The 25267-nt window shown below is 43.8% G+C and overlaps 1 protein-coding gene across 1 annotated transcript; it reads left to right on the top strand.

Annotated features, from left to right (window-relative positions):
- On the top strand, positions 1-18572 carry LOC615514 (glutathione S-transferase mu 1-like). Its single transcript, NM_001083772.1, has 8 exons — positions 1-312; positions 618-693; positions 1112-1176; positions 1790-1871; positions 1959-2059; positions 2860-2955; positions 3042-3152; positions 17599-18572. Exons 1-8 carry the CDS (start codon positions 277-279, stop codon positions 17686-17688), a joined length of 657 nt encoding a protein of 218 aa, NP_001077241.1. The 5' UTR covers positions 1-276; the 3' UTR covers positions 17689-18572.
- Positions 18573-25267: the final 6695 nt, after the last annotated feature.

The following is a 25267-nucleotide window of genomic DNA, read 5'->3' as shown; positions in this document are numbered from 1 at the left end:
GGCTGACTTGAGGCAGGAACCTGGCGAGCTCGACTCAGGTGGCCCTAGTCTTCTAGGCGACCAGAGCTTGGCTTCCAGTTCCTTCTGCTAAGAGACAGGAATAGTCCTCGCTCTGCCTGTCTGGGGCTGAGTCAGGGTCTGTGCCGGGGGTGGGACCAAAAAGAGGGGCTGGTGCTTCCGGGCCTGCCTTGACCGCCCCGCCCCCCACCGGTCACAGGATAAGTTTCAAGTCCAGCTGTCCTGGAGCTTCTGCACTCTGAGCATCATAACTGCACCATGCCCATGATCCTGGGTTACTGGGACATCCGTGGGGTGAGCGGGGGTCCACAAGGGCTGGGAAGATGGAGGCGGGTGGGGAAATCCCGGGCGGTGGGACTGGTTCAACCAGAAGCTTCCACAGGGCTTGCTGCAGCAGAGCCCCTTTCCTTACCCCACCATCTTACCTGGTGTTGGCGCGCGCGCGTGTGTGTGTGTGTGTGTGTGTGGGTGGGTGGCTCCCATGCAGGGTTGGGGGTGGTGGTGAAGGGAGAGGGTTGGGAGTATGGAAGCCACCTGGAGCAGTGAGAGTTTGGCAGTCAAGACCTGACAACTGCTCTCTGTCCTGGCATCTCTCCCAGCTGGCCCATGCCATCCGCCTGCTCCTGGAGTATACAGACTCAAACTATGAGGAGAAGAAGTACACGATGGGGGACGGTAATAGCATCCTTTTCATGTCCTGAATTCTGGCCAAGTCACACTGATTTGGTGCCAAGCCCACTCATATCCTTGTCCCTGTTGCCTCTGTTGCCCTCCACCAGCTGGAGCAGAGGCCTGCCCCTTCCCAAACACTTTGAGGGTGCAGCTGGTCTCCAAGGAAGGACACGAGAGCCCATAGCTAAGCCCTGTATCAGTCCTGGGCTCCTGTTAGTGTTGCACTAACTCTCTGTAAGCCTCACTCAGGGAGGTTCCAAAACCTTATAAATGTGCTTTCCCCCAAAGCTCCATGTGAGATTGGCAGTTCTGAATCCACATCCACCAGTTCAGGGAGTTTTGCCTCTGACTCCTTGGTGGGTCCCCCGGGAAGGAGGGCTGGACTCGGGAAATTTGTTTCACTGTATGTTCTTTTTCTCAGCTCCTGACTATGACAGAAGCCAGTGGCTGAGTGAAAAATTCACGCTGGGCCTGGACTTCCCCAATGTAGGTACAGGGGCTGGGGTCTGTGGGAAGAAGTGGACAGTGTCTCCATCCATCTCCTTTCCCGGCTTAGAGGTTTCAGAATCTGGTGCCTTCTGCTCTGTCTCTCAGCTTCCTGGTTCTCTCCCCTGCCCTTCAATGATACTCTGTGTCCAGCTCATCCCTCCATTTTACAGCATATTATTTAGTGTCTACCATGGGCCAGGCTCCGGAGAAGGCGATGGCACCCTACTCCAGTACTCTTGCCTGGAAAATACCATGGATGGAGGAGCCTAGTAGGCTGCAGTCCATGGGGTCGCTAAGAGTCGGACACGACTGAGCGACTTCACTTTCACTTTTCACTTTCATGCATTGGAGAAGGAAATGGCAACCCACTCCAGCGTTCTTGCCTGGAGAATCCCAGGGACGGGGGAGCCTGGTGGGCTGCCGTCTATGGGGTTGCACAGAGTCGGACACGACTGAAGCGACTTAGCAAGCAAGCAAGCAAGCAATGGGCCAGGCTCTTCGAGTGCCAGGTTTCATCTCTGTACCTGGTCAGGGAGCGGGTGCAGGGCAGTCTGGAGTTCAAACACAGACTCCTGTGTGTTGCACAACAAAGGCCGTGTTGTTCTTCCAGTTGCCCTACTTAATTGATGGAGCTCACAAGCTCACCCAGAGCAACGCCATCCTTCGCTACATTGCTCGCAAGCACAATATGTGTAAGTGGGGCTGGGGAACACATGCCTACTCCCCTAGGCTGGGCTGGAGTGGGACGCTGAGGGTGAGTCTCTGTTGTGTGGCCACAGGTGGGGAGACAGAGGAGGAGAAGATCCGTGTGGACATTTTGGAGAACCAGACTATGGACGTCCGCTTGCACATGGCCAGGATCTGTTACAGCCCTGACTTTGTGAGTTCCCTTCCACTGGGCTGGGTTGCACAGAGTTTAAATGTAGGACAGGGTCCATCTGCACTGGTCCTTTTGCCATTTGAACCATTTGGTGCTACTGATCCACCAAGCTTGTCCCTACAGAGTCCCCAGAGTGACTCTCAGAACCCCCAGAACATAAAATGCAAACTCTAATTCCCACCAATCTTAGGAGCAGTCCAGCCTCCCCTGGGTGGAGATTCAGTTCCTAAATGGTGTTTACCTCATTAGCCCAGGTCCTTCTTCCTGGCATCTCAGGGCTCAGGATGTGTGTCTTGTAGGCACCCCAGTGCCAGACTTTGTTTCTCCCCCTCCTTCCTTTCAGGCTCTCAAATTGTCCCCAACTGTCCAGAAACTGCTCAGGCGTCCACACCATTCTTGTCTCCCACACTGGAATGTAGGACTTCTTTCCTAGTCATTTTAGTCAACATTAAATTTTAGTCAACACTAGGACCATCAGCCTGAGGTCTGAGGACAGAGCTCTGCCAGGCCTCACAGCACTGCTGGTCTGACCCATGGCAGGTGCCTGAAGCTGAGTGGTGACACGTTCAGGGAGAGTGTGGTTTTGCCCTTTGCCTTCCCATCGCCTCTCACAGATGTGAGGTGGTACCCATAGGAGTTTAGTGAACACAGGTGGGTTGAATTGCAGAGTGGGCACGAACCCAGGTTCAGTCAGGGGACATTGCTCCTCACCCACAGCTGGGATCAGACACAGCCCTGGGAAGCCTGCTCTCTGCCAGGGAGTCTGTGTCTGAGAGTGGTGACAGCAGGTTTTTGTCTAGGAGACACTGAAGCCTGGTTTCTTGAAGGAGATTCCTGAAAAGATGAAGCTCTTCTCAGATTTTCTGGCGAAGAGGCCTTGGTTCGCAGGGGACAAGGTCAGTGGGATGGCTTCAGAGGAAGGAGAACTGGTGTATTTTCTTACTCAGAGTTTGGTGCACATTCCTGCTTTGTCTTTCTGCAGCTCACCTATGTGGATTTCTTGGCTTATGATGTCCTTGACCGGCACCGCATATTTGAACCTACATGTCTGGATGAATTTCCAAACTTGAAAGACTTCATTACCCGTTTCGAGGTGATTTCCCTGGTCCTCCTACTATTTATATCTCTCTTCTCTTCCCTCTACTTTCTGATGCTTTCCTAGTTGGAACTACAATGAGAAATAGAATTTATTGAGAACTTGGTTTATTCCAGGATCTCTGCTCAGCAGCTGACATATATTGTGTCAGATTTAACCTTTATAACATTCCTACATGGTAGAATAATCATCCTCTCCGTTTTACTGATCAGGAGTTAAGCTGAAAGGATAAGTAATTTCTGAAGGTCACAGAACCAGTACAGACTGTGCTGGGCTCACAGTCAGAGTGTCTGGCTTCTATGGGCAGCAGTCAGGGGCTCTCTGTTTCTTGTATGAAAATGAAAAAAAGCTCAGGTTCTTTTGTTGACTGGGTTCACAGCTCTGGAAAGTGTGGATGAAGCAGAATCTTCAGGAGTTTGCATGCAGCTGGCATTTGTAGAGTTGAGACACAATAGGGTTGATATGAAGTAATAAAAACACAAACAATATTTTCTCCTGCTCTCCAGAAGGCTCTCTGGCTATTGGCTCCCTCTCTGGGGTTGTACTGAGATTTCCAGGAATGTAATTGGTGCTGGGATTTTCTTCCATATGTAGGTGCCTTCTTGGGAAGATTTTATAGGGATGCCTCTTACGATGGGCACTTTCCTTCCCTCCATGTCTTCCTTCTTTCTTCCTTCTACTTATCCAAGATTCCATCTCAGAGATGGGGTAGGACATCATTTTAAGTTACATTCACTGATCTGATCCTCTTCCCTCTATGAGGCACTATGTCAGGCAGAGGGGGATGCAGAAGTCACATAGTCCTGTCACCCAGCCTCTGGGGCTCAGTGCAGCTGGAGAACTATAGGAACCCCGAGCTGTGTAGAGTACATGGAGCCACCTTGGTTCTAGAGGAGCACAGTCTGACTGCACCTCCCAGCTCGTCATTCACCCTCAATCTACCAACTGGAGAGTAAGAAAGTCTCTTTATGATGGATTTGGGAATTTGAAGCTCTAGTCCAATATGTTTTTCAGCCTAATCTTGTTTTGTATTCCCACTCCCATCATGAAATCTGCCTCCTCAGCCAGTTCTCTTCAGCTCTGGTTTTGGTCCAAGGCTTGTTGACCTGAAATTTTTGCAAGAACCGGGATGACTGCGCAGCAGGGAGGATGTGGGACAGAAGTGGGCTCCAGTGTGTGGCCTGCTGGGGCCTGCGCTGTGCGGTACAAGCAGCCCTAGGTCTTTGGAGTCCTGGGAACTCTCGGGCACTGTTTGTTTTGGGAAGATGGTGCACAGGTGCACCTGAGCATCTCAGCGCCTGGTTGGCTGCAGCAGGACCGGGGATGAGGGAGGTTGGGGCTCAGTGAGAAGGGGCTCAGGTCCTAGGCCAGGCAGCTGCTCTGTGTCCTTTAAGTGGAATAATCAGAGTGTGGCCTGGCCTAGTCTTGCTGCTCCACACCTCCTATCACCTTTCATCCACGTTTTGCTGGATGAGATGTGGTGTCTCTTTCAAGCTGTTTATGTACTCCCTAAGCCCCTTTGTTGTGCTTGGGGTCCACCTTTGGTCAAGCCCTGGGAAGCCAAGAGCTTCCTTCTGACAAAGAGAATTGTTTTGCAGAATGAGAAGTTGTTCTGCAGGGAGATGTCCCCTGGGGAGTGGGGGGGAGAAGACAGTAAAAAACTACAATGTGAATGCAGTGAGTTTCAGTCTTATTTGGGGGTCTTACTGGGGACTTGTAGCCTATGTGACAGCCTCTCAGAGAGCTCTGAGTAACTGCTATGAAGAGGTAAGGTAGAAGACAGCAGATATATAAATTTTCACCTTGAAAATACATATAGTTGAGAATGAGAAATTTGCCTGCCAAAGGCAGTAAACTAAGGATGTTGCAGCCATCGAGCCATTGCATTATAGTTGTCCCCTGTGGTGGGTCCTGAGGGAATTCAGGATGTAAACCCAGTGCCCACCACCTAGCCTTCATCCACTGCAGCCGCACCCAGCAGTGTGCCCAGCAGAGACTCCGGATGGGAAAACACAGGATACTGGCCTCAGGTAGCGGAGGTACATATCAAAGTAACAACTTCAGTGAGCCCAAACTTTTGTAGCTTCCTATACAGAGAACAGTGCTAAATTCATTAACTTGAGATGTCTGATTTTCTTTAATTAACAGTAATCTTTTGATATTCCAACTACTTGGTTCTGTTACAAAACTCGTATATATCCTGGCTCCTTCCTTACCTCTTTAAGCCCAGGAAGCAGCCTCTCGGGTAGCTCTAAGGGACTGCTCTGAAGTCCTCAGAGAATTACAGTATAAAACATAATTCTCAACTTTTAGGTTGTGCATTTTTTTCATGACATCGTCAAATATACATGTTGGTAAAAGATTGCTACTAATCATCAAAAAACCAACATCTCACGTTAATGATCTTAATGCTTTCCTATGTGTAGGAAGATGGGTGAATCTCGGGTCTTTGTAATTCTTCATCCGAGATGCAACCCAACTCTCTAGGGGACCTGTGTCCAAAACACAGAATGTTTCATCCTGGTTTTCTCCATCCTGAACTCCCCTTAAGGCACACAGTCTGTGAGTGATTGCAGTGGGTTACAGCTTAGTCCTTTCCTTAACCAGGTAGTGAGTGAGACTCTGTTCTTTTTGTTTACAGCTTTAGGCCATAAATTTGACCAAGGATTGGGAGGCATTTCATCACCAATTTGTCCCATGGTGCTAGGAAGGCTCATTTCTAGGTCAGACAAGGACTTCATTGATAGGTCACTTCTATGCTATATCTGGACACTGTGAATATACTAAAACGTCTCTGGATCATCTGTCTTACTAACTAGTTTATTATGACCCAGAATATGTTTCCCTTTGTTACTTCTTCCCATATCTAGAGTTGCATCATCACAATTAATTTTATATAGAGCTGTGTGTGTGCTCACTCACTTCTATCATGTCTGACTCTTTGTGAGCCCATGGACAGTAGTCTGCTAGGCTCCTCTGTCCACGGGGATTATACAGGCAAGAATACTGGAGTGGGCTGTGAAGCCCTCCTCCAGGAGATCTTCCCAACTGAGGGATTGAACCTACATCTCTTATGTCTCCTGCACTGGCAGGCCAGTTCTTTACCACTAGGGCCACCTGAGAAACCAATATGGAGGTATATATGTGTGACATATAGAGGTTTACCATCGTTAATTTTATCAGAGACCCGGCTGCACAGAAGGTAATGCAAGAAACAATAATCTTATAAAATAATTAAGGTATAAGCAATATAGCTAGTAACATTTTAAGGTCACAGTACAACAATGAAGGAAGCAAAGCATGAATAGTTTGAAAACAACAAAGAATAAATTAAAACAATGATTAATATAACTTGTTGCAGTCTAGATCACGAGAAGCCATCAAGTCCAGAGAGGGGCCAGTTGGAGAGGCCAAATGCTGAAGGGATTAGATAGAAAGAAAAAGATAAATGCTCCATCTTTGTTTGCAAAGGTATACTTTATCAACTTGCTGCAAGTTAGTAGGCATAAGAGGAAATGTTTCCTCATATCCAGAGAACAAAGATTAAAAGCCGGCAATAGTTCAAACAGCCATAAAATTATAAATTCACTTCATTCAGTGCCATGGAATTAAATCTTGTTGACCTTGACTTTTTTTTGTTAGTAGTTTTATGAAGCCATCAGGTTTTCCATTTACAGTTTTGTAAATTTTTCACTCAGTTCAGTGGGATCATTTAAAAGTTACCAGAAATGTGTATTTGTAAAAAGGTCCTTCTTATGAATCGTCAAGATCTACATTCTTTTAAAAAGAATCAGAGTAAAACAATAACTGCCCATAAATGTCAAAAGACAAATGATCTGATTACAATATAACTGTCAGTAAAATTTGGTTATTTCTGTGGCATACAAAATTTTAATACAATAACTAGAGTTATGACACATAAGATGCCAGGATACTTTTAGTAATTTTATATAATAATAATTATCTATATTGGAGAAGGCAATGGCACCCCACTCCAGTACTCTTGCCTGGAAAATCCATGGACAGAGGAGCCTGGTAGGCTGCAGTCCATGGGGTCGCTAAGAGTCGGACACGACTGAGCAACTTCACTTTGACTTTTCTCTTTCATGCATTGGAGAAGGAAATGGCAACCCACTCCAGTATTCTTGCCTGGAGAATCCCAGGGACGGCGGAGCCTGGTGGGCTGCCGTCTATGGGGTCGCACAGAGTCGGACATGACTGAAGAGACTTAGCATTAGAATTAATTATCTATATAGTATAATCTAAAAGTGTTCATTATAACTCATTTGACAACATTTCCCATGTTACTTAACATACCGAAAAGTGTAATTAGTATCTCTCTTTGAGTTATTTTAGGGCCCTCTGAGAAGGCAATGGCACCCCACTCCAGTACTGTTTTGCCTGGAAAATCCCATGGAGGGAGGAGCCTGGCAGGCTGCAGTCCATGGGGTCGCTGAGTCAGACACACACTGAGTGACTTCACTTTCACTTTTCACTTTCATGCATTGGAGAAGGAAATGGCAACCCATTCCAGTGTTCTTGCCTGGAGAATCCCAGGGACGGGGGAGCCTGGTGGGCTGCCATCTACGGGGTCGCACAGAGTCGGACACAACTGAAGTGACTTAGCAGCAGCAGCAGCAGCTGAATCATTCCAAAGTGTTAGCTGTCAAAAGAACTTCATTTAGAATTTGACTTGGGGAAGGTTTGCCAAAGATATCAAGTTTTTATAGCATTTCTGCAAGGAGATCCAACCAGTCCATTCTGAAGGCGATCAGCCCTGGGATTTCTTTGGAAAGAATGATGCTAAAGCTGAAACTCCAGTACTTTGGCCACCTCATGCAAAGAGTTGACTCATTGGAAAAGACCCTGATGCTAGGAGGGATTGATGGCAGGAGGAGAAGGGGACAACAGAGGATGAGATGCTGGATGGCAGCACTGACTTGATGGACTTGAGTCTGAGAGAACTCCGGGAGTTGGTGATGGACAGGGAGGCCTGGCGTGCTGCGATTCATAGGGTTGCAAAGAGTCGGACATGACTGAGCAACTGAACTGAACTGAAAGTAGGATCATGCTGCTGCTGCTGCTAAGTCACTTCAGTCGTGTCCTCTTAGCGACCCTATGGACTGTAGCCCACCAGGTTCCTCCATCCATGGGATTCTCCAGGCAAGAGTACTGGAGTGGGGTGCCATTGCCTTCTCCAAGTAGGATCGTAGGTCCCAATAAATACTTATTCACTTAACCAAAGAGACAGTAAAAGATTTTAAAGTCTAAATATGTGAAATTATAATAGATCACTTAAGAGGTAAAGAAACGTTTTACATTGTTACCAAAAAATCAATATTTCAAGAAAACTTTGTCCTCTCAATGGAAAGAAAAATCAGATTCTAGTTTTGCACCACCTGACATTTAATACTGAAATTTATTTACTTAGTTTAGCTCATTCTAATCTTAGCCAGACTGGACCACACATAGAATTCCTTTCTAAAGTTATCTTTTCTTTCTCACAAGCCTTTTACAACTTTCTATATCCATATTAGTTTGTCTCTCGTTTTCTTTCCCATTTAGAAATAACTTTTTTTAAAAAAGGAAAAAAGAGAAATAATCAGCTTTAGCACAAAATCACTTTATTTTCCCTTAACAAAGTACATTTCCATTTTAAAATTGAAGTATTTTTGATTCAAGTTTTGTACTGTTTCAAGTGTACTGCAAAGTGTTTCAATTACATATAATTCAGAATGTACATATATATATATATATATATATATATATATACTTTTTCATATTCTTTTCCATCATAGTTTGTTACAAGATATTAAATATAGTCCCTGGTGATATACAGTAGTTCCTTTTTGTTTACTTTATATATGGTAGTGTGTATCTGTTAGTGCTGCTACTGCTAAGTCACTTCAGTCCTGTCCAACTCTGTGACCCCAGAGACAGCAGCCCACCCGGCTCCGCCGTCCCCGGGACTCTCCAGGCAAGAACACTGGAGTGGGTTGCCATTTCCTTCTCCAGTGCATGAAAGCGAAATGTGAAAGTGAAGTCGCTCAGTCCTGTTGGACTCCTAGCGACCCCCTAGCGACCCCATGGACCGCAGCTCCTCTGTCCATGGGATTTCCCAGGCAAGAGTACTGGAGTGGGGTGCCATTGCCTTCTCTGTTAGTAGCACACTCCTAATTTATTCCCCCTCTTTCCCCTTTGGTAACCATAAATTTATCTTCTATGTCTGTGAGTCTGTTTCCATTATGTGAATAAGTTCATTTTTTATCATAATTTTAGATTCCATATATAAGTGATACATATGAGATTTGTCTTTCTCTGTCTGACTTATTTCACTTAGTATTATTATCTCTAGGTCCATCCATGTTGCTGCAAATGGCATTATTTCATTCTTTTCTATTCCTGAGTAGTATTCCATTGTGTGTATATACACACACACACACACACCCCCACATCTTCTTTATCCATTTATATGTTGATGAATACTTAGGTTGGTTCCATGTCTTGGGTATTGTAAATCATGCTGCTGTGAACATAGGAGTGCATGTATCTTCTTGAATTAGAATTTTCTTTGGATCCATGCCAGGAGTGGGATTGCTGGATCATATGGTAACTCTATTTTTAGTTTTTTAAGGAACTTCAATATTGTTCTCCATAGCATCTGCACCATTTCATATTCCCACCCCACTGTAAGAGGGTTCTCGTTTCTCCATTCTCTATTTACAATTTATAGACCCTTTGATGATGGGCATTCTGACTTGTGTGAGGTGATGTATAGTATCATTATAGTTTTGATTTGCATTTCTCCAACAATTAGCAATATTGAACATATTTTCATGTTCCTGTTGGTCATCTGTATGTATTCTTTGGAAATGTCTAGGTCTTCTGCCCATTTTTTAAAAACCTTTCATTTTATATTGGGGTATAGCTGATTAACAGTGTCATGATAGTTTCAAGTCAATAGCAAAGGGACTCAGCCATACATATATATATATGTATCCATTCTCCCCCAAACTCCCCTCTCATCTAGGCTGCTGCATAACATTGAGTAGAGTTCCATGTGCTATACTGTAGATCCTTATTGGTTATGCATTTCAAATATAGCAGTGTGTACATGTCCATCCCCAATTCCCTAAGTATTCCATCCCCTCATCCTTCTCCCTGGCAACCTAAGTTCATTCTCTAAGTCTTTGAGTCTCTTTCTGTTTCATAAGTAATTTCATTCGTATCATTTCTTTTCAGATTCCACATATAAAGGATGTCATACAATATTTCTCCTTCTCTGTCTGACTTACTTCACTCAGTATGACACTCTCTAGGTCCATCCATGTTGTTGCAAATGGCATTATTTCATTCTTTTTAATGGCTGAGTATTCCATTGTATGTATGCACCTCGTCTTTTTATTCATCTGTCAGTGGACATTTAGGTTGCTTCCACGTCTTGGCTATTGTAGACAGTGCTGCAATGAATATTGGTGTGCATGAATCCCTACAGATCAAGTTTTTTTCTGGATATATGCCCAGGAATGGGATTTCAGGGTCACATAGTAGCTCTATTTTACTTTTTAAGTGACTTGCATACTGTTCTCCATAATAGCTGTACCAGTTTACATTCCCTCCAACAGTATAGGAGGAGTCCCTCTTCTCCACACCCTCTCTAGCATTTATTGTTTGGATTTTTTGATGATAGCCATTCTGACTGGTGTGAGGTGATATCTCATTGTAGCTTTCATTTTCATTTCTCTAATAGTTTTTCACGTGCCTCTTGGCCATCTGTACGTTTTCCTTGGAGAAATGTCTATTTAGGTCCTCTGCCCATTTATTGACTAAGTTTTTTGTTTTGATGCTGTTAAGCATTATGCACTGTTTATAAAATTTGGAGACTAATCCTTTGTCAGGTCACATCATTCGCAAATTTTTCTCCCAATCTGTGGGCTGTCTTTTCATTTTGTTTATTGTTTCCTTTGCTGTGCAAAAGTTTTCAATGGTCTCATTTGTTATTTTTTGTTTTTATTTCCATTATTCTGGGAGTCAGATAAAAAAAAGATGTTGCTGCAAATGTCAGAGTCTTCTGCCTATGTTTTCCTCTAGGAGTTTTATAGTGTCCAATCTCACATTTAGGTCTTTGGTTCTATTTTGAGTCTATTTTTGTGTATGGTATTAAAGAATGATCTAATTTCATTTTTTTTACATGTAGCTGTCCAGTTTTTCCAACACCATTTGTTGAAGAGACTGTCTTTCCAACATTGTGTAGTCTTGTTTCCTTTGTCATATGTTAATTGATTGTAGGTGTATGGGTTTATTTCTGGGTTTTCTATCCTGTTCCAGTGATCTATAGTTCTACTTTTGTGTCAGTACCATACTGTTTTGATGACTATAGCTTTGTAGTATAATCTGAAGTCAGGGACCCTGATTCCTCTAGCTCCATTTTTCTTTCTCACGATTCTTTTGGCTATTTGGGGTCTTTTGTGTCTCCATACAAATTTAAAGATTTTTTGTGCTCTAGTTCTATGAAAAATGCCATTGGTAATTTGATAGAGGTTGCACTGAATCTGTAGATTGCCTTGAATAATATGGTCATTTTGACAATATTGATTTTTTCAATCCAAGAACATGGTATATTCTTCCATCTGTTTGTGTCATCTTTGATTTCTTTCATCAGTATCTGATAGCTTTCCGAGTCCACGTGTTTTGCCTCTTTAGATAGGTTTATCCCTAGATATTTTTGATATTTTTTTCGATGTGATGGCAAAAAGGGTTGTTTCCTAATTCTCTTTCTTATAGTTTATTGTTACTGTATAGGAATGCAAGAGATTTCTGTTTATTAATTTTGTATCCTGCAACTTTACTGACTTCATTGATGAGCTCTACTAGTTTTCTGATAGCATCTTTAGGATTTTCTATGTATAGTAACAGTAACAGTTTTACTTCTTCCTTTCCAATTTGGATTCCTTTTATTTCTTGTCTGATTGCTTGTGGCTAGTACTTTCAAAACTATATTGAATAAAAGTAGTGACAGTGGGCATCCTTGTCTTGTTCCTGATGTTAGAGATCATGCTTTCAGCTTTTCACCATTGAGTATTATGCTAGCTGTGGGTTTGTTATACATAGCCTATTTGAGGTATGTTCCCTCTATGCCCACTTTATGGAGCTTTTTTTTTTTTTTAAGAATGGTATCTTTTTAAAGATGAGTTATTTTTGGCTGTGTTGGGCCTTAACTGCAGCACATGGGCTTTCTCCAGTTGCAGTGAGTGGGGGCTGCTCTTTGTTGCAGTGCTCAGGCTTCTCATTGCGGTGGCTTCTCTTGTGGAGCACAGGCTCTAGGCACATGGGCTTCAGAAGTCGTGGGCTCAGCCACTGCAGCTTGTAGGTTCTAGGCTGCTGGCTCAGTAGTTGTGGCACACAGGCTTAGTTGCTCCACAGCATGTGGAATCCTCCCAGACCAGGGATTAAACCTGTGTCTCCTGCATTGGCAAGTGAATTCTTAACCACTAGACCACCAGGGAATCTCTTTTCTTTTCTTTTTTATTTTTTTGCCATAAATGGAATTTGAATTTCATCAGTAGCGTTTTCTACAACTATTGAGGTGATCATATGGTTTTTATTCTTAATTTATTGATACAGTGTTTCAACTGTTGATTTACGGATACTGAAAAAATCCTTGTATCCCTGGATAATCTCACTTATTCATGGTGTATGATCCTTCTAATGTATTATTGGATTAGTTTGCTAGTATTTTGCTGAGAATTTTTACATATCTGTTCACCAGTTATATACTTACACTTTTTTGTGTGATGTCTTCCTTTGAATTTTTACATATCTGTTTATTAGTTATATACTTATACTTTTTTGTGTGATGTCTTTGTTTGGTTTTGGGATCAGGGTGATGATGTCTTCATAGAAAGAGTTCAGTAGTTCCTCTGAAATTTGCAGGAATAGTTTCAGAAGGATAGGTGTTAAGTCTTCTCTAAATGTTTAGTAGAATTCACCTGTGAAATCATCTGGTCCTGGGCGTGCGTTTGTTGGGAGTTTTGTATCTACAGATTCAGTTTTAGTACCCGTAATTGGTCTATTCATAGTTTATCTTCCTTCCTGGTTCAGTTTGGGAGATTGTACCTTTCTACGAATTTATTCATTTCTTCAGGCTGTCCATTTTATTGGTATATAGTTGTCGTATTTTTATTCTTTATAATTCCCCCTTTGCCAAAAAGGCTTTTTTTCCTTATTTTAATAGTTTTAATTACATACATTAATTAGAATTCTTAACCTTTAATACCTTAGTTTCTAGTGAAAACTAAGAAATAAGCAAGATGGGCACAATAAAGGACAAATGGTACGGACCTAACAGAAGCAGAAGATATTAAGAAGAGGTGGCAAGAATATACAGAAGAACTATACAAAAAGATCTTCATGACCCAGATAACCAGGACGGTGTGATTGCTCACCTAGAGCCAGACATCCTGGAATGCAAAGTCAAGTGGGCCTAAGGAAGCATCACTACAAGCAAAGCTAGTGGAGGTGATGGAATTCCAGCTGAGCTATTTCAAGTCGTAAGAGATGATGCTGTGAAAGTGCTGCACTCAATATGCCAGCAAATTTGGAAAATTCAGCAGTAGCCACAGGACTGGAAAAGGGCAGTTTTTATTCCAATCCCAAAGAAAGGCAATGCCAAAGAATACTCAAACTACCGCACAATTGCACTCATCTAGCAAAGTAATGCTCAAAATTCTCCAAGCCAGGCTTCAACTGTACGTGAACCGTGAACTTCCAGATGTTCAAGCTGGATTTAGAAAAGGCAGAGGAACCAGAGATAAATTGCCAGCATCCACTGGATCATTGAAAAAGCAAGAGAATTCCAGAAAAGCATCTGCTTCTGCTTTATTGACTATGCCAAAGCCCATGACTGTGTGGATCACAACAAACTGAGGAAAATTTCTGGCAATACCAGACCATCTTACCTGCCTCCTAAGAAATTTGTATGTAGAACTGGACATGGAACAACAGATTAGTTTGAAATTGGGAAAGGAGTACTGAACTGAACTGAAGAAACAAGCAATTGTCAACTGTCTTTTATATTAGTATTCTGTAGATTGGCAAATTTATAAATACTATTTTTGATTTCTAAAAATATGTGCTTTTTCTGTATAAAAATTTGTCAGTGTGGTACCAAACATATTTATTAATAGTCCTAAAGATCTTACAGTCAGTTCAGTTCAGTTACTCAGTCATGTCCGACTCTTTGCGACCCCATGGACTGCACACACCAGGCTTCCCTGTCCATCACCAACTCCTGGAGCTTACTCAAACTCATGTCCATCTAATTGGTGATGCCGTCCAACCATCTCATCCTCTGTCATCCCCTTCTCCTCCTGCCTTCAATCTGTGCCAGCATCAGGGTCTTTTCAAATGAGTCAGCTCTTCACATCAGGTGGCCAAAGTATTGGAGTTTCAGCTTCAATATCAGTCCTTCCAATGAATATTCAGGACTGATTTCCTTTAGGATGAACTGGTTGGATCTCCTTGCAGTCCAAGGGACTCTCAAGAGTCTTCTCATTTTGAACACCATGGTTCAAAAGTGTCAATTCTTTGGCACTCAGCTTTCTTTATAGTCCAAGTCTCACATCCATACATGATTATTGGAAAAACAATAGCCTTGACTAGATGGACGTTTGTTGGCAAAGTAATGTCTCTGCTTTTTAATATGCTGTCTGGGTTGGTCATAACTTTTCTTCCAAGGAATAAGTGTCTTTTAGGATGTCCCAATAGTAACTTAAACCACGAAGATGCAAGAGGCATTCTCACAAGAGGGTGCAATTATGCAGCCTTCACAAGACCCAGAAAGTTTACTCCTTGGTATAGGCTAAGAAAACAAAGGCCTTGTTGTATAGGCAGATACAAAATAGGTTGAGACAATAAAGGCCCTTTACAGATTGGAACTCCATATGACACATTTCCCTAAACCTGGCCTAGCTGGACAAAGAGACTGCTCAGAATCCCATTCTACTTGACTGGTTGCCAAATACGCATTATATGTGTACTTATCTGATGGCTGACCAAGCTCTCGAAACAAAGTGGAAGGTGCCTAAGATTAGTTAGAACATTTGTATCTCAAAGGCACAGGCAAATGATTCAAGTTCCTACTAGAAAGGCTTTGGCTTTCTTATTGTCAGAATTTTGGGAAAAAAAAAGTTTTTAAAACTTCTTTGGCCAAAATAATTACTTTACCAAGCCTTCTGAATTATGGTTGCTTTCATGGGAATCAATTTTTGGTGTTATAAAAAGGAAGTTCAGAGAGAGTCGAACACGATGTAGGAGAGCATTGAAGGAGATGCTTAGAGGAGCAGGGAGGAGCAGTGGAAAGCAGGGCCAACCAAATTCAGGAGCCTTTTAAAAATTCTGATATAATTTCAAGCAATCTTTTGTCAGTTTTCCGTAAGAAGTTACTTTCTCATTTCCTCTTTTAAAAGCTTCTAAATACCAATCAAAAGAGGTCTTCCATTCAGCAGATCTTTTAGTCTGCTTTCTCTAGCTGGTGTTCATGGAAAAAAAAAAAACCTCTCAATCTTGAAATGGCAAAAGAACCCTATTTTGGTGATTTTTAGGTTGAGATTTCCTTTGGTATAATGTCCCAAATTAAGTAAAGTGAAAGTGTTAATCGCTCAGTCATGTCTGACTCTCTGTGACCCCATGGATGGTAGCCCTCCAGGCTGCTCTGTCCATAGAATTCTCCAGGCAGGAATACTGGAGTGGGTTGCCATGTCCTTCTCCAGGGGATCTTCCCAAACCAGAGATTGAACCCAGGTCTCCTGCATTGTAGGCAGACTCTTTACCATCTCAGCTACCAGGGAAGCCCTTTATCCCAATTAAGTAAGTATTTGCAAGTATAAGGTCCATATGTAATGTACCTAAACCTGACCATGATGTTAGTCATTGGTTAGCAATCTGTCATTCCTCTTTCTTTTGTCTAGAAAGCTTTCCCATTTCAGAGTCTGTCAGGATAAACTGCTATTGGTAACTGTATGTGGGGGGCCCTTCTGCTGTTTATGAGCTTAACTCTCCTAGTTGTCACCCAGTAGTCATTTCAGATTTTTTACATGTCTCAGTTTTCCTCTTTGACAGTCTAAAACCATGGTGAGCACTGGGAACCCAGGATTGCCAAACTTTTTGTGTGTGTTCCCCAAATGGGCAAGTTTCTTTAAAGAGTCGGTTTCCTTATGGGACTGCTGTGTGGTATGAGGACTGGTCTCCACCTCTGCTGCAAGCTTCTCAATTGCCTGAGAAAGCCATACCTGGCCAGGTATGGCTTATTCATCTACCACTGAATAAAATTCAGGATCATCAACCAAGATGATAAATCTGAGATCATGAGAGATTCACCCAAATTTGTAGGCACATGTAGAGAGGTGGACCAGCACAAGGGGCCCTGCTGGTAGCAAGGCTCCAGATCCTTGTAAAGTTTTGTTGAGGGGATGGAGTCTCCTCTGGGCCCCTCTGTGGTCAGCAAAACCATCCACTGGAAAGTAAAACCCACATAATGCAAAGCACTGAGTTTCCCTTTTATTTGGGGACCTTACTGAGGTCTATATTCTAGGACTATATCCTAGAACACAGCCTCTCAGATAGCTCTGGGGGAACTGCTTTCAAGAGGCAGGGGAGGAGGTCTGGGAAATAGGAGTAATCAACTATATATCTTGGTAAGATTACTGCTAATCACCAAAAACCAGGGATCTCTAGTTAGTGATTTTAGTGCTTTTCTATATACGAAAAGATCTTGGGTGTGTATGTATGCGCAAATCTTGGGTGATTAGAGTTCTTCTGTAGATGCATCTTAACAGTCTAGGAACCATGTGTCCAAAACACAGAATATTTCATCTTTTTTTTTCCCCATCCTGAATTGCCTTCCTGGCACACTGTTGGTGGGTGGCTTCCTTGAGTAGTGACTTAACTCTTTGTATAACTGGATGATGAATGAGCCTCCTGGTTCTTTTTGTTTTCAACTGTGAGCAAGGGGGTGCAGCAGAATGGGGAGAGAGAAAGGGGGCAAGAGGGAGCAGGCTGCATTCTAGCCATATTATTTATGAATTGTATGATCATGACAGAGGTCCTTAACTTCTGTGTGGCTAGTTTCCCTTCTGATAAATGGTGACAGTAGAACCCATCTTGCAGGATAGTGGCATAGAGATTCTAAACCTATATCATCATCTCTAGCACCCAGGAGTGGGTGGAGTCTCCATTTGTGATGTCTTATCAAGATACCGCTTGAATTACAGGAAATTGGAAAACTTAAATTTGCAGAGCTGGGGACACCAGGAGGACTTTATTTTCCCCCAATATTTGACTCCACATGGAAGGGCTATATCTAGCCCTCCAAACCTAGGGAGAACTCCATGAACCCTACTGGGGCAGCAGACCTGAGGCCTGACCTTCTTTTTCCCACCCTCAGGGCCTGAAGAGGATCTCTGCCTACATGAAGTCTAGCCGCTTCCACCCAAACCCTATGTTTCTAAAGCTTGCCGTGTGGGGAAACAAGTAACGCCTCCAACTAGGAGATGACACGAGGAGCCAGTGCCCTGGAGACCAGATGGACCTTCCTGCACACAGAACCTTCTGTCTTTTTCTTTCTCTTTCTGTTCACTCTAGATGCTCTCTTGGCCCCCTTATCCCTCTCCCACACCCCTTTCCATCCCTACTTTAAAGATTCAGTTTCCCATAATTTTTGAGCAAATTTCCTCCCCCACCCCACATTATCTCTCCTGCACTGAAGCCACCCAGGCTGTTCTTCCCTTCCATGGTTGCTTCTGCTGTGAGGAGCCCAGCCAGACCCCTGGCCCATAGCGCTCTGCTCTGAGCTCCCAGCACTGCCCTGAAGACCAGACCTGGCCTGGTGTACAGACCATGCTTCCCAGTGTGGTTCCCGCCCAGCCTGTTTGATCCCCAGGAAAGCCTTATTCACACCTGCTGTGTCTTGTCTTATTCCCTCCTGGCTTCCCGGAGTCATGAATGACTGTGTTGGGTGTATAGGGGTGTCCATTCTCTCTTCTGCTGTTTACTGCAGGGCCACATGGATGGGCATGCGTGTGTGTGTAGAGCGGGTGGGGCTTGCTTGTTCATTTCTATCTCCACTTCACGCATCTCTGTTCCTTAGCATTAAGTCTCTACAGAAGGGGGGCCCTTCTGTGCCTGGTTTCCTCTTTAATTCAGCATTCATGGGCTGCCTCCTGTCAGCTTGCAGTACTCTGTGTCATGGTTCAGGGGACTCTCAGGGGCTGGAGAAGGGGTCTGAGTAGTCTACTGATGGTGTGGGATCCTGGTGGATTTGCTTCTGTCACCCTTTCCTGAAAGCTTACCCTGCTTTAGATACCCTTCATGTGCATTCTTAAAACATATCTCAGTAAAGTCTGCCCCTACTATATTACAGTCGTGTTATACTTGGTTTCCTCTCCAGCTTGACCATAAAGTCACTGAGGAAAGAATCCATGTCTTATTTGACTTTATGTCTCATATCTATTTTGCTGCCTGGCACACTAAATATTTAATGAAAAGTTGGAAATTTGAAAGAACTATCTCTAGTTAAAGCCCTGCAAAGTGTACAGTAATTATATGGATTTTAGAGGTCTGGATATAATTATCTCAGCCACTTGAGGTAAAGAATAAATTTCAGAAGATTTAAAATCTACAGGTCTGGGGGAAAGCCAGTAGGTCTCATTAACCTAAGCATTTAGTAGGCTGTAACTGGCCCTTGTATAACTTGACCTGAAGTGGGCAGGTCTAGCGTAGCCACTCTGTGTGGTCAGAAGGTGGAGTGCCATCTTATATCAGGATACCTGCACCTGCAAACCGCAAAAGTACTGCCTCAATACCTGAGGCGTAAATCAAGTCTTAGCTCAAAACAAGGAGTAACTTTAGAGAAGTATCCTGCTGGACAGTTGTCTAGCAGTTTAAATAAACAGAGAACAGTAAGAATACTTGTAAAGTCTTTAAGAATTATATGATTAAAGATAAAACTGGTATGACAGAAAAGAAAAAAAAAAAGCCCAGTAAAAGAGAGCAGCCAAGATGGTGTAGTATTAAGACTCTGAGCTCACCTTCTCTCGTGAGCATGCCAAAGGTCCCAACTATCTGCAGAAGATGCATCAATCCAAAAGACTGGGGCCTACCAGGAAGGATCTTCTATAACTAAAAGACATAAAGAAGGAACCACAATAAGACAGGTAGGCAGGGAGGACTCCTGCTATCGTGAAATCCCATACCTCCCATGGGGGTGACCCACTAACTTGAGAATCATTATATTGCATAGGTTCTTCCATGCGTGGGCTAAGTAACTTCAGTCGTGTCTGATTCTTTGTGACCCCATGAATGGTAGCCCACCAGGCTCCTCTGTCCATGGGATTCTCTAGGCAAGAATACTGGGGTGAGTTGCCATTTCCTTCTCCAAGGGATCTTCCCAACCCAGGGATAGAACCTGCTTCTCCTGCATTGGCAGGCAGGTTCTTTACCACTAGCGCCACCTGGAAAGCCCAGGTTCTCCTATAGGGGAACTGTTTTTGTTCACTACCAATATAATTTTATTGAAATATGGAATGCAAATAGGTTTTTTTAAAAAAAACTAATCTAACCTTATAGAAATGTATGACATTATTAAAAAGTTAATGAAGATTCTAAAGGGTGATGGGGTAGACATACTGAGCTCCACCGTAGTTGTGAGGTCCCCAGAACTGTGGCATGACGCTGCAGCTGGGGGTAGGAGACTGCTTGTAAAGCATGAGTGAGAGTTGAGACCCACAACAGGCTCCCAGCCTGGGAGTCTAGCACTGGGAAGATGAGCCCTTACAGTGTCTAGCTTTGAAGGCCAATGGGGAGTAACTGCAGGGGCCCCACAGGCCTGGGGGGAATGGGGATTTCACTCTTAAAGGGTTTACACGAACCAGAGGGACCCCTGAAGCACTGGCCTCAGCCAATTAAGAGGCTGGGACCCGCAGTATCACAGATGCCCAAGGACTCTTAAAGCAGAATCAAGGGGCACAGTTAGGAGGTGGACTGTGTCAAGTCAAGAGACTGGGCTGCACTACAAGAAGTTCCTGGCTTACCCCTGGATCCTGACCATCAAGTGCGTTGGTATCTCCCGCATTGACCTGAAATTACCTGCTATTAATACAAGTTCCATGCCTAGTGTTCCTCCATCATTGTTGTAGCAGCAGAGAAAGATGAAGCTGAGAGAGATCCCAAGCTAGCAGCCTACAGAAAATGGAAGTTTATTCTTTCATGTCCCATAATGAACAGGTCAGGCTGTTGAGGCAGTTATTCGGGAACTGAAGCTCATTTCATCCTGTGGCTCTGCCATTAGCAAGGTTGCTTCCTCATTTCCTTGGTAGCAGATGTAACATGAGTATGGGGAAGAAAACAGAGCAAACCTAAGGAAGCAAGTTAGTATACAAGTGAGGCAGAAGTTGCACACATCATGACTGATCACATTCCATTTGTGATCAGAGGTGTGGCTTTACCTAGTCACAAGGGTAGACACATATTTCAACAGAAAAATAGATTTTGTGGCCAGTTTCAGTCTCTCCCACACCCAGGAGAGAGAGGACAAAGGTTAAACCCAAGACAAGGAGAAACTTTGGGTTTAAGGTAGTGGTTTCAAGCAGGGAGAATATAAAGCAAAGTATTAAAGATAAGACCTTTATCTTCAGACAGACCAAAGGGGAGTGGAGTATTCTTTAGTGTTCCTTGCTGAAACAGGAAAATAACATTTTTTTTTAAAGGAAAGTAAACAATTTTATGTAATCACATTGCCGTGGTCCTATACAGTAAAATGGAAATTCAAAGGACATGATTTTTCTAAATGCAGGAGGCCCTGGTTTTGATTCCTGGGTCGGGAAGATTCCTTGGAGAAGCGATAGGCTACCCACTCCAGTATTCTGGCCTAGAGAATGCCATGGACTGTATAGTCCATGGGGTCACAAAGAGTCAGGCACGACCGAGCCACTTTTACTTTCACATGCGGATATTATTAAAAAAAAAATGTGGTAACAGATCTAGAACCTTTGGCAAGCTAACAAATGAGTAATATAAATATGAATAATCAACTTTGTCCTTCATGGTGATTACCATCCGGTATTTGCTTTGAGAGCAGTTGAACTCCTCATTGTTAAAGAGAAATAATCCTTCCTCTCTGAAACATTTGTGAACCATTCAGTTGGGTATGGTGAATAAATACTTAAGGATCTAATACATAAAAATGCAATAGGCAAAGCACATTATTTTTTTGCTCCCTTTCTCAAAGGATGGAATATTTTGTATTTGCCCTGATTTTATGTCTTGACTTCACGTACCATCATATAGTGACATTTTTAGTTGAAATACAGTAGGACTAAAAATATTGATATAATACTAATAAATCACGTTGGTATGTGTGGTTGTCACATAGGATTCACAGGAGATTTAAATTCACAGTTGTCAACGTAAAGGATTCATGCTATTTAGCTTCTTCATGAATCTATACCACGAAGGAAGAGCTTTTCCCAACATATTTCACTGAGGGAACTACAAAGATGATAGGCCTAATACTATGTGTCAACTCATGGATTTCTAAGTATTGCTCACGATACAGATCTGATTTTCAACATCTGGGTTCTTTCAGTGTCCTTGAACAGCATTTGTTTTTCTGTTCAGTTCAGTTCAGTTCAGTCGCTCGGTCGTGTCCGACTCTTTTAGACCCCCATTGAACCGCAGCACTCCAGGCCTCCCTGTCCATCACCAACTCCCAGAGTTTATCCAAACTCGTGTCCATTGAGTTGCTGATACCATCTAACCATCTCATCCGCTGTCGTCCCCTTCTCTTTCTGTCTTCAATCTTTCCCAACATCAGGGTCTTTTCAAATGAGTCAGCTCTGCAAAAACTGGAGTTTCAGCTTCAACATCAGTCCTTCCGATGAACACCCAGAACTGATTTCCTTTAGGATGGACTGGTTGGATTTCCTTGCCGCCCAAGGGACTCTCAAGAGTCTTCTCCAACACCACAGTTCAAAAGCATCCATTCTTCTGCGCTCAGCTTTCTTTATAGTTCACCTATATATTCTGTGGTCCTTACCCCTCTGCTCTGCTCACTGGATGCCGATCCAAGGGGACCCAGGAGCACACGAAATGGGCGTTCCCAGCCGCAATGGCAACCCCATAAGCACAACTGGGAACCACTCCCCCCGACCCCCTGTCAGCCACAACCCGACCCCAGTCCACCACGACCCGACCCCCGCCCCGCGCCGCCCAGGTTCGCCCAGCCCAGGAAAATAATTTTTTAAAGGTATTGGTAGCTCACTAAATCTCTGGGGAGGCCAGGGAGTTGGCATTGGAAGCTGGGTAACTAGGAAGTGTGCCTAACCACATGAGGGGCTGTCCTAGAGACGACCCCACAGCCACTGTGGGGCACAAATGCTGGAGCTCCTACCTGTGTCATGTGGTCCCGGATGTGAATGTCTCATCACTGCTGCCTCCAGCATCCTGATCCCTCCACCACTACCTGTGCCAGATAAATGCTCAGGGTCTGCTTCTTTAGAACTGAGGTCCTGAACTACTGTGTGCAGTTAATAGAACCTGGGTCACAGGCCTTTACCTCAGCCACAAGGGAGGCTGGAAAAGCAGGTGAATTCATTGGAATTAAGTTCTGTGTAAAACTAAATAATAATAGTGGCTTATAGACTTCCCTCGGAGAAGGCAATGGCACCCCACTCCAGTACTCTTGCCTGGAAAACGCTATGGACGGAGAAGCCTGGTAGGCTGTAGTCCATGGGGTCGCTAAGAGTCAGATAGGACTGAGCGACTTGACTTTCACTTTTCACTTTCATGCATTGGAGAAGGAAATGGCAACCCACTCCAGTGTTCTTGACTGGAGAATCCCAGGGACGGGGGAGCCTGGTGGGCTGCCGTCTATGGGGTCGCACAGAGTCGGACACGACTGAAGTGACTTAGCAGCAGCAGCATAGACTTCCCTGGCAGTCCAGGGATCAGGAGTCCACCTACCAGTACAGGGGACATGGGTGTGATCCCTGGTCTGGGAAGATGTCACATGCTGCAGGGCAACTGAGTCTGTATGCCACAACTACTGAGCCTGAGCTCTAGGGTCCAGAAGCTGCAACAAGAGAAGCCACCGCAAGGAGAAGCCTGCGCACTGCAACTGTCACAACTAGAGAAAGCCCACGCACAGCAACAAAGACTCTGCACAGCCAAAAATTATATATATATATAAACAGTGGCTTAAATAGGACAGAAGTTTATTTCTCATGTGAAAAGATCTCTGGAGGTAGATAGTTAAGTACTAGGAATGCTGGCTTCATAGTAGTCTTAATGACTTAGCTTTTTAACTTTATGCTTCATCATCCTGAATGGGTGTTTTCCATTCTCTATGTCACTTCATAGACACAGAACAGCTGCTATTTGCAAACAGCTGGAGGGAGAAAGAGGAGTGGCTCTTGCTCTTTCCCTCTTACAGAAAAACTTGCTGGAAGTAACATATAACACTTCTATTTATATTTCATTAGCTAGAACTTCCGGAGAAGGCAATGGCACCCCACTCCAGTACTTTTGCCTGGAAAATCCCATGGACAGAGGAGCCTGGCAGGCTGAAGTCCATGGGGTCGCTAGGAGTCAGACATGACTGAGCGACTTCACCTTCACTTTTCACTTTCATGCATTGGAGAAGGAAATGGCAACCCACTCCAGTGTTCTTGCCAGGAGAATCCCAGGGACGGGGAAGCCTGGTGGGCTGCCATCTACGGGGTCGCACAGAGTCGGACATGACTGAAGCGACTTAGCAGCAGCAGCAGCAGCTAGAACTTCATCATTTTGGAAATGACATCTTCTGCCTGGGAAGTAACATGCCCAGGAGGAGTGGAGATTCTGTGACAACAGAAGATGGGGACATGGATATCGAGAGTCAACTAGCAGTCTTCCACCTGGGGGAGGTGGGACCTGTAGTGTGAGAAATTCCCCACCTGTGGGAAGGATGTTTAAAAGATGCAGAGGACAGACGCCGAACAGAAACATCCTTTTGCACATGTGCATTTCCAGTCATCACTACCATCACCACAACAGGATACTCACGCCTACCGTAATACAACCATCCCTGTACGAACAAAAATACATCCACCCTCTTTCACCAAAACAGGGACAACCCAGTGTCATTAACTACTGCATCCAGCTCCAAGTCTGGCATTTTGGGATAACACTTATGTTGATATTCTGAAAATGCCAGACTAAAGCACAATGTCAATGACTCCCAATTCAGTCCATATGAAATATTAAGGGAATGGGAGGTAGAAAAAAGGCAAAATTAGAAGAGCTCTGTAATTTAATAGAAAACAGCCTACACTCACATTTGCAAATAAGCTGTTTTGCCTTTATTTACCACGCATATAGGGGCTTCCCAGGCGGCTCAGTGGTAAAGAATCCGTCTGCCAATACAGGAGATGTGGGTTCAATCCGTGGGTTGGGAAGATGCCCTGGAAGAGGAAATGGCAACCCATTCCAGTATTCTTCCCTGGAAAAATCCCGTGGACAGAGGAGACTGGCAGGCCACAGTCCATAGGGACATGATTGAACACTTGTTTTTTTGTTTTTACCACACATATGCCCTTCTATGGTGAGAGATTCCAAAGAGATACTGCATAATAAAGCTTTTACACTAAACATCGATATCTGCAAACTAAAGTTATTCCCTGGGTTGGCTCTTGCGTCCATCCCTCTGGTGACCTCACTTTCAGGTTCACTGTTAACCCACTTTCTTAGTCCACCACCTGACTGATGACAGACACACAGAGACCAGCCTGCTCTGTATAGCAACTCAAGACCTGGAAGCAAAGAAGAAGGTCCAGTCCTGGTGGATCCCATAACAAGTCTTCCAGAATATGCCCATTATTCTATTCCTGTTAATCAGACCTGGCTTTTCCCAAGTCTTCCCAACACAATCCCCCGACAAAGCACAGTCCTGTCTAAAAGACCCAACAGCCACTCTGCATTTCCTACATTCTACTTTTCTTCCCATTTTAAACATAATTCTGGAAAGAAGCAGATAGGGTTTCAGTCATGGTTTACAAAAATCTGTTAGTACTATTGGAAAC

Source organism: Bos taurus, chromosome 3 (assembly GCF_002263795.3).
Source record: "Bos taurus isolate L1 Dominette 01449 registration number 42190680 breed Hereford chromosome 3, ARS-UCD2.0, whole genome shotgun sequence".
Taxonomy (NCBI): domain Eukaryota; kingdom Metazoa; phylum Chordata; class Mammalia; order Artiodactyla; family Bovidae; genus Bos; species Bos taurus.
Note: the sequence above shows the minus strand (reverse complement) of the source record. Positions and strands in the feature narration are given on the sequence as shown.

Excerpts from the sequence above, each read along its gene's own strand:
- LOC615514 (NM_001083772.1), top strand. The coding sequence starts at position 277 with ATGCCCATGATCCTGGGTTACTGGGACATCCGTGGG. Across the intron at positions 313-617 it reads GTTACTGGGACATCCGTGGG|CTGGCCCATGCCATCCGCCT; the intron begins GTGAGCGGGGGT and ends CATCTCTCCCAG. Across the intron at positions 1,872-1,958 it reads TGCTCGCAAGCACAATATGT|GTGGGGAGACAGAGGAGGAG; the intron begins GTAAGTGGGGCT and ends GTGTGGCCACAG.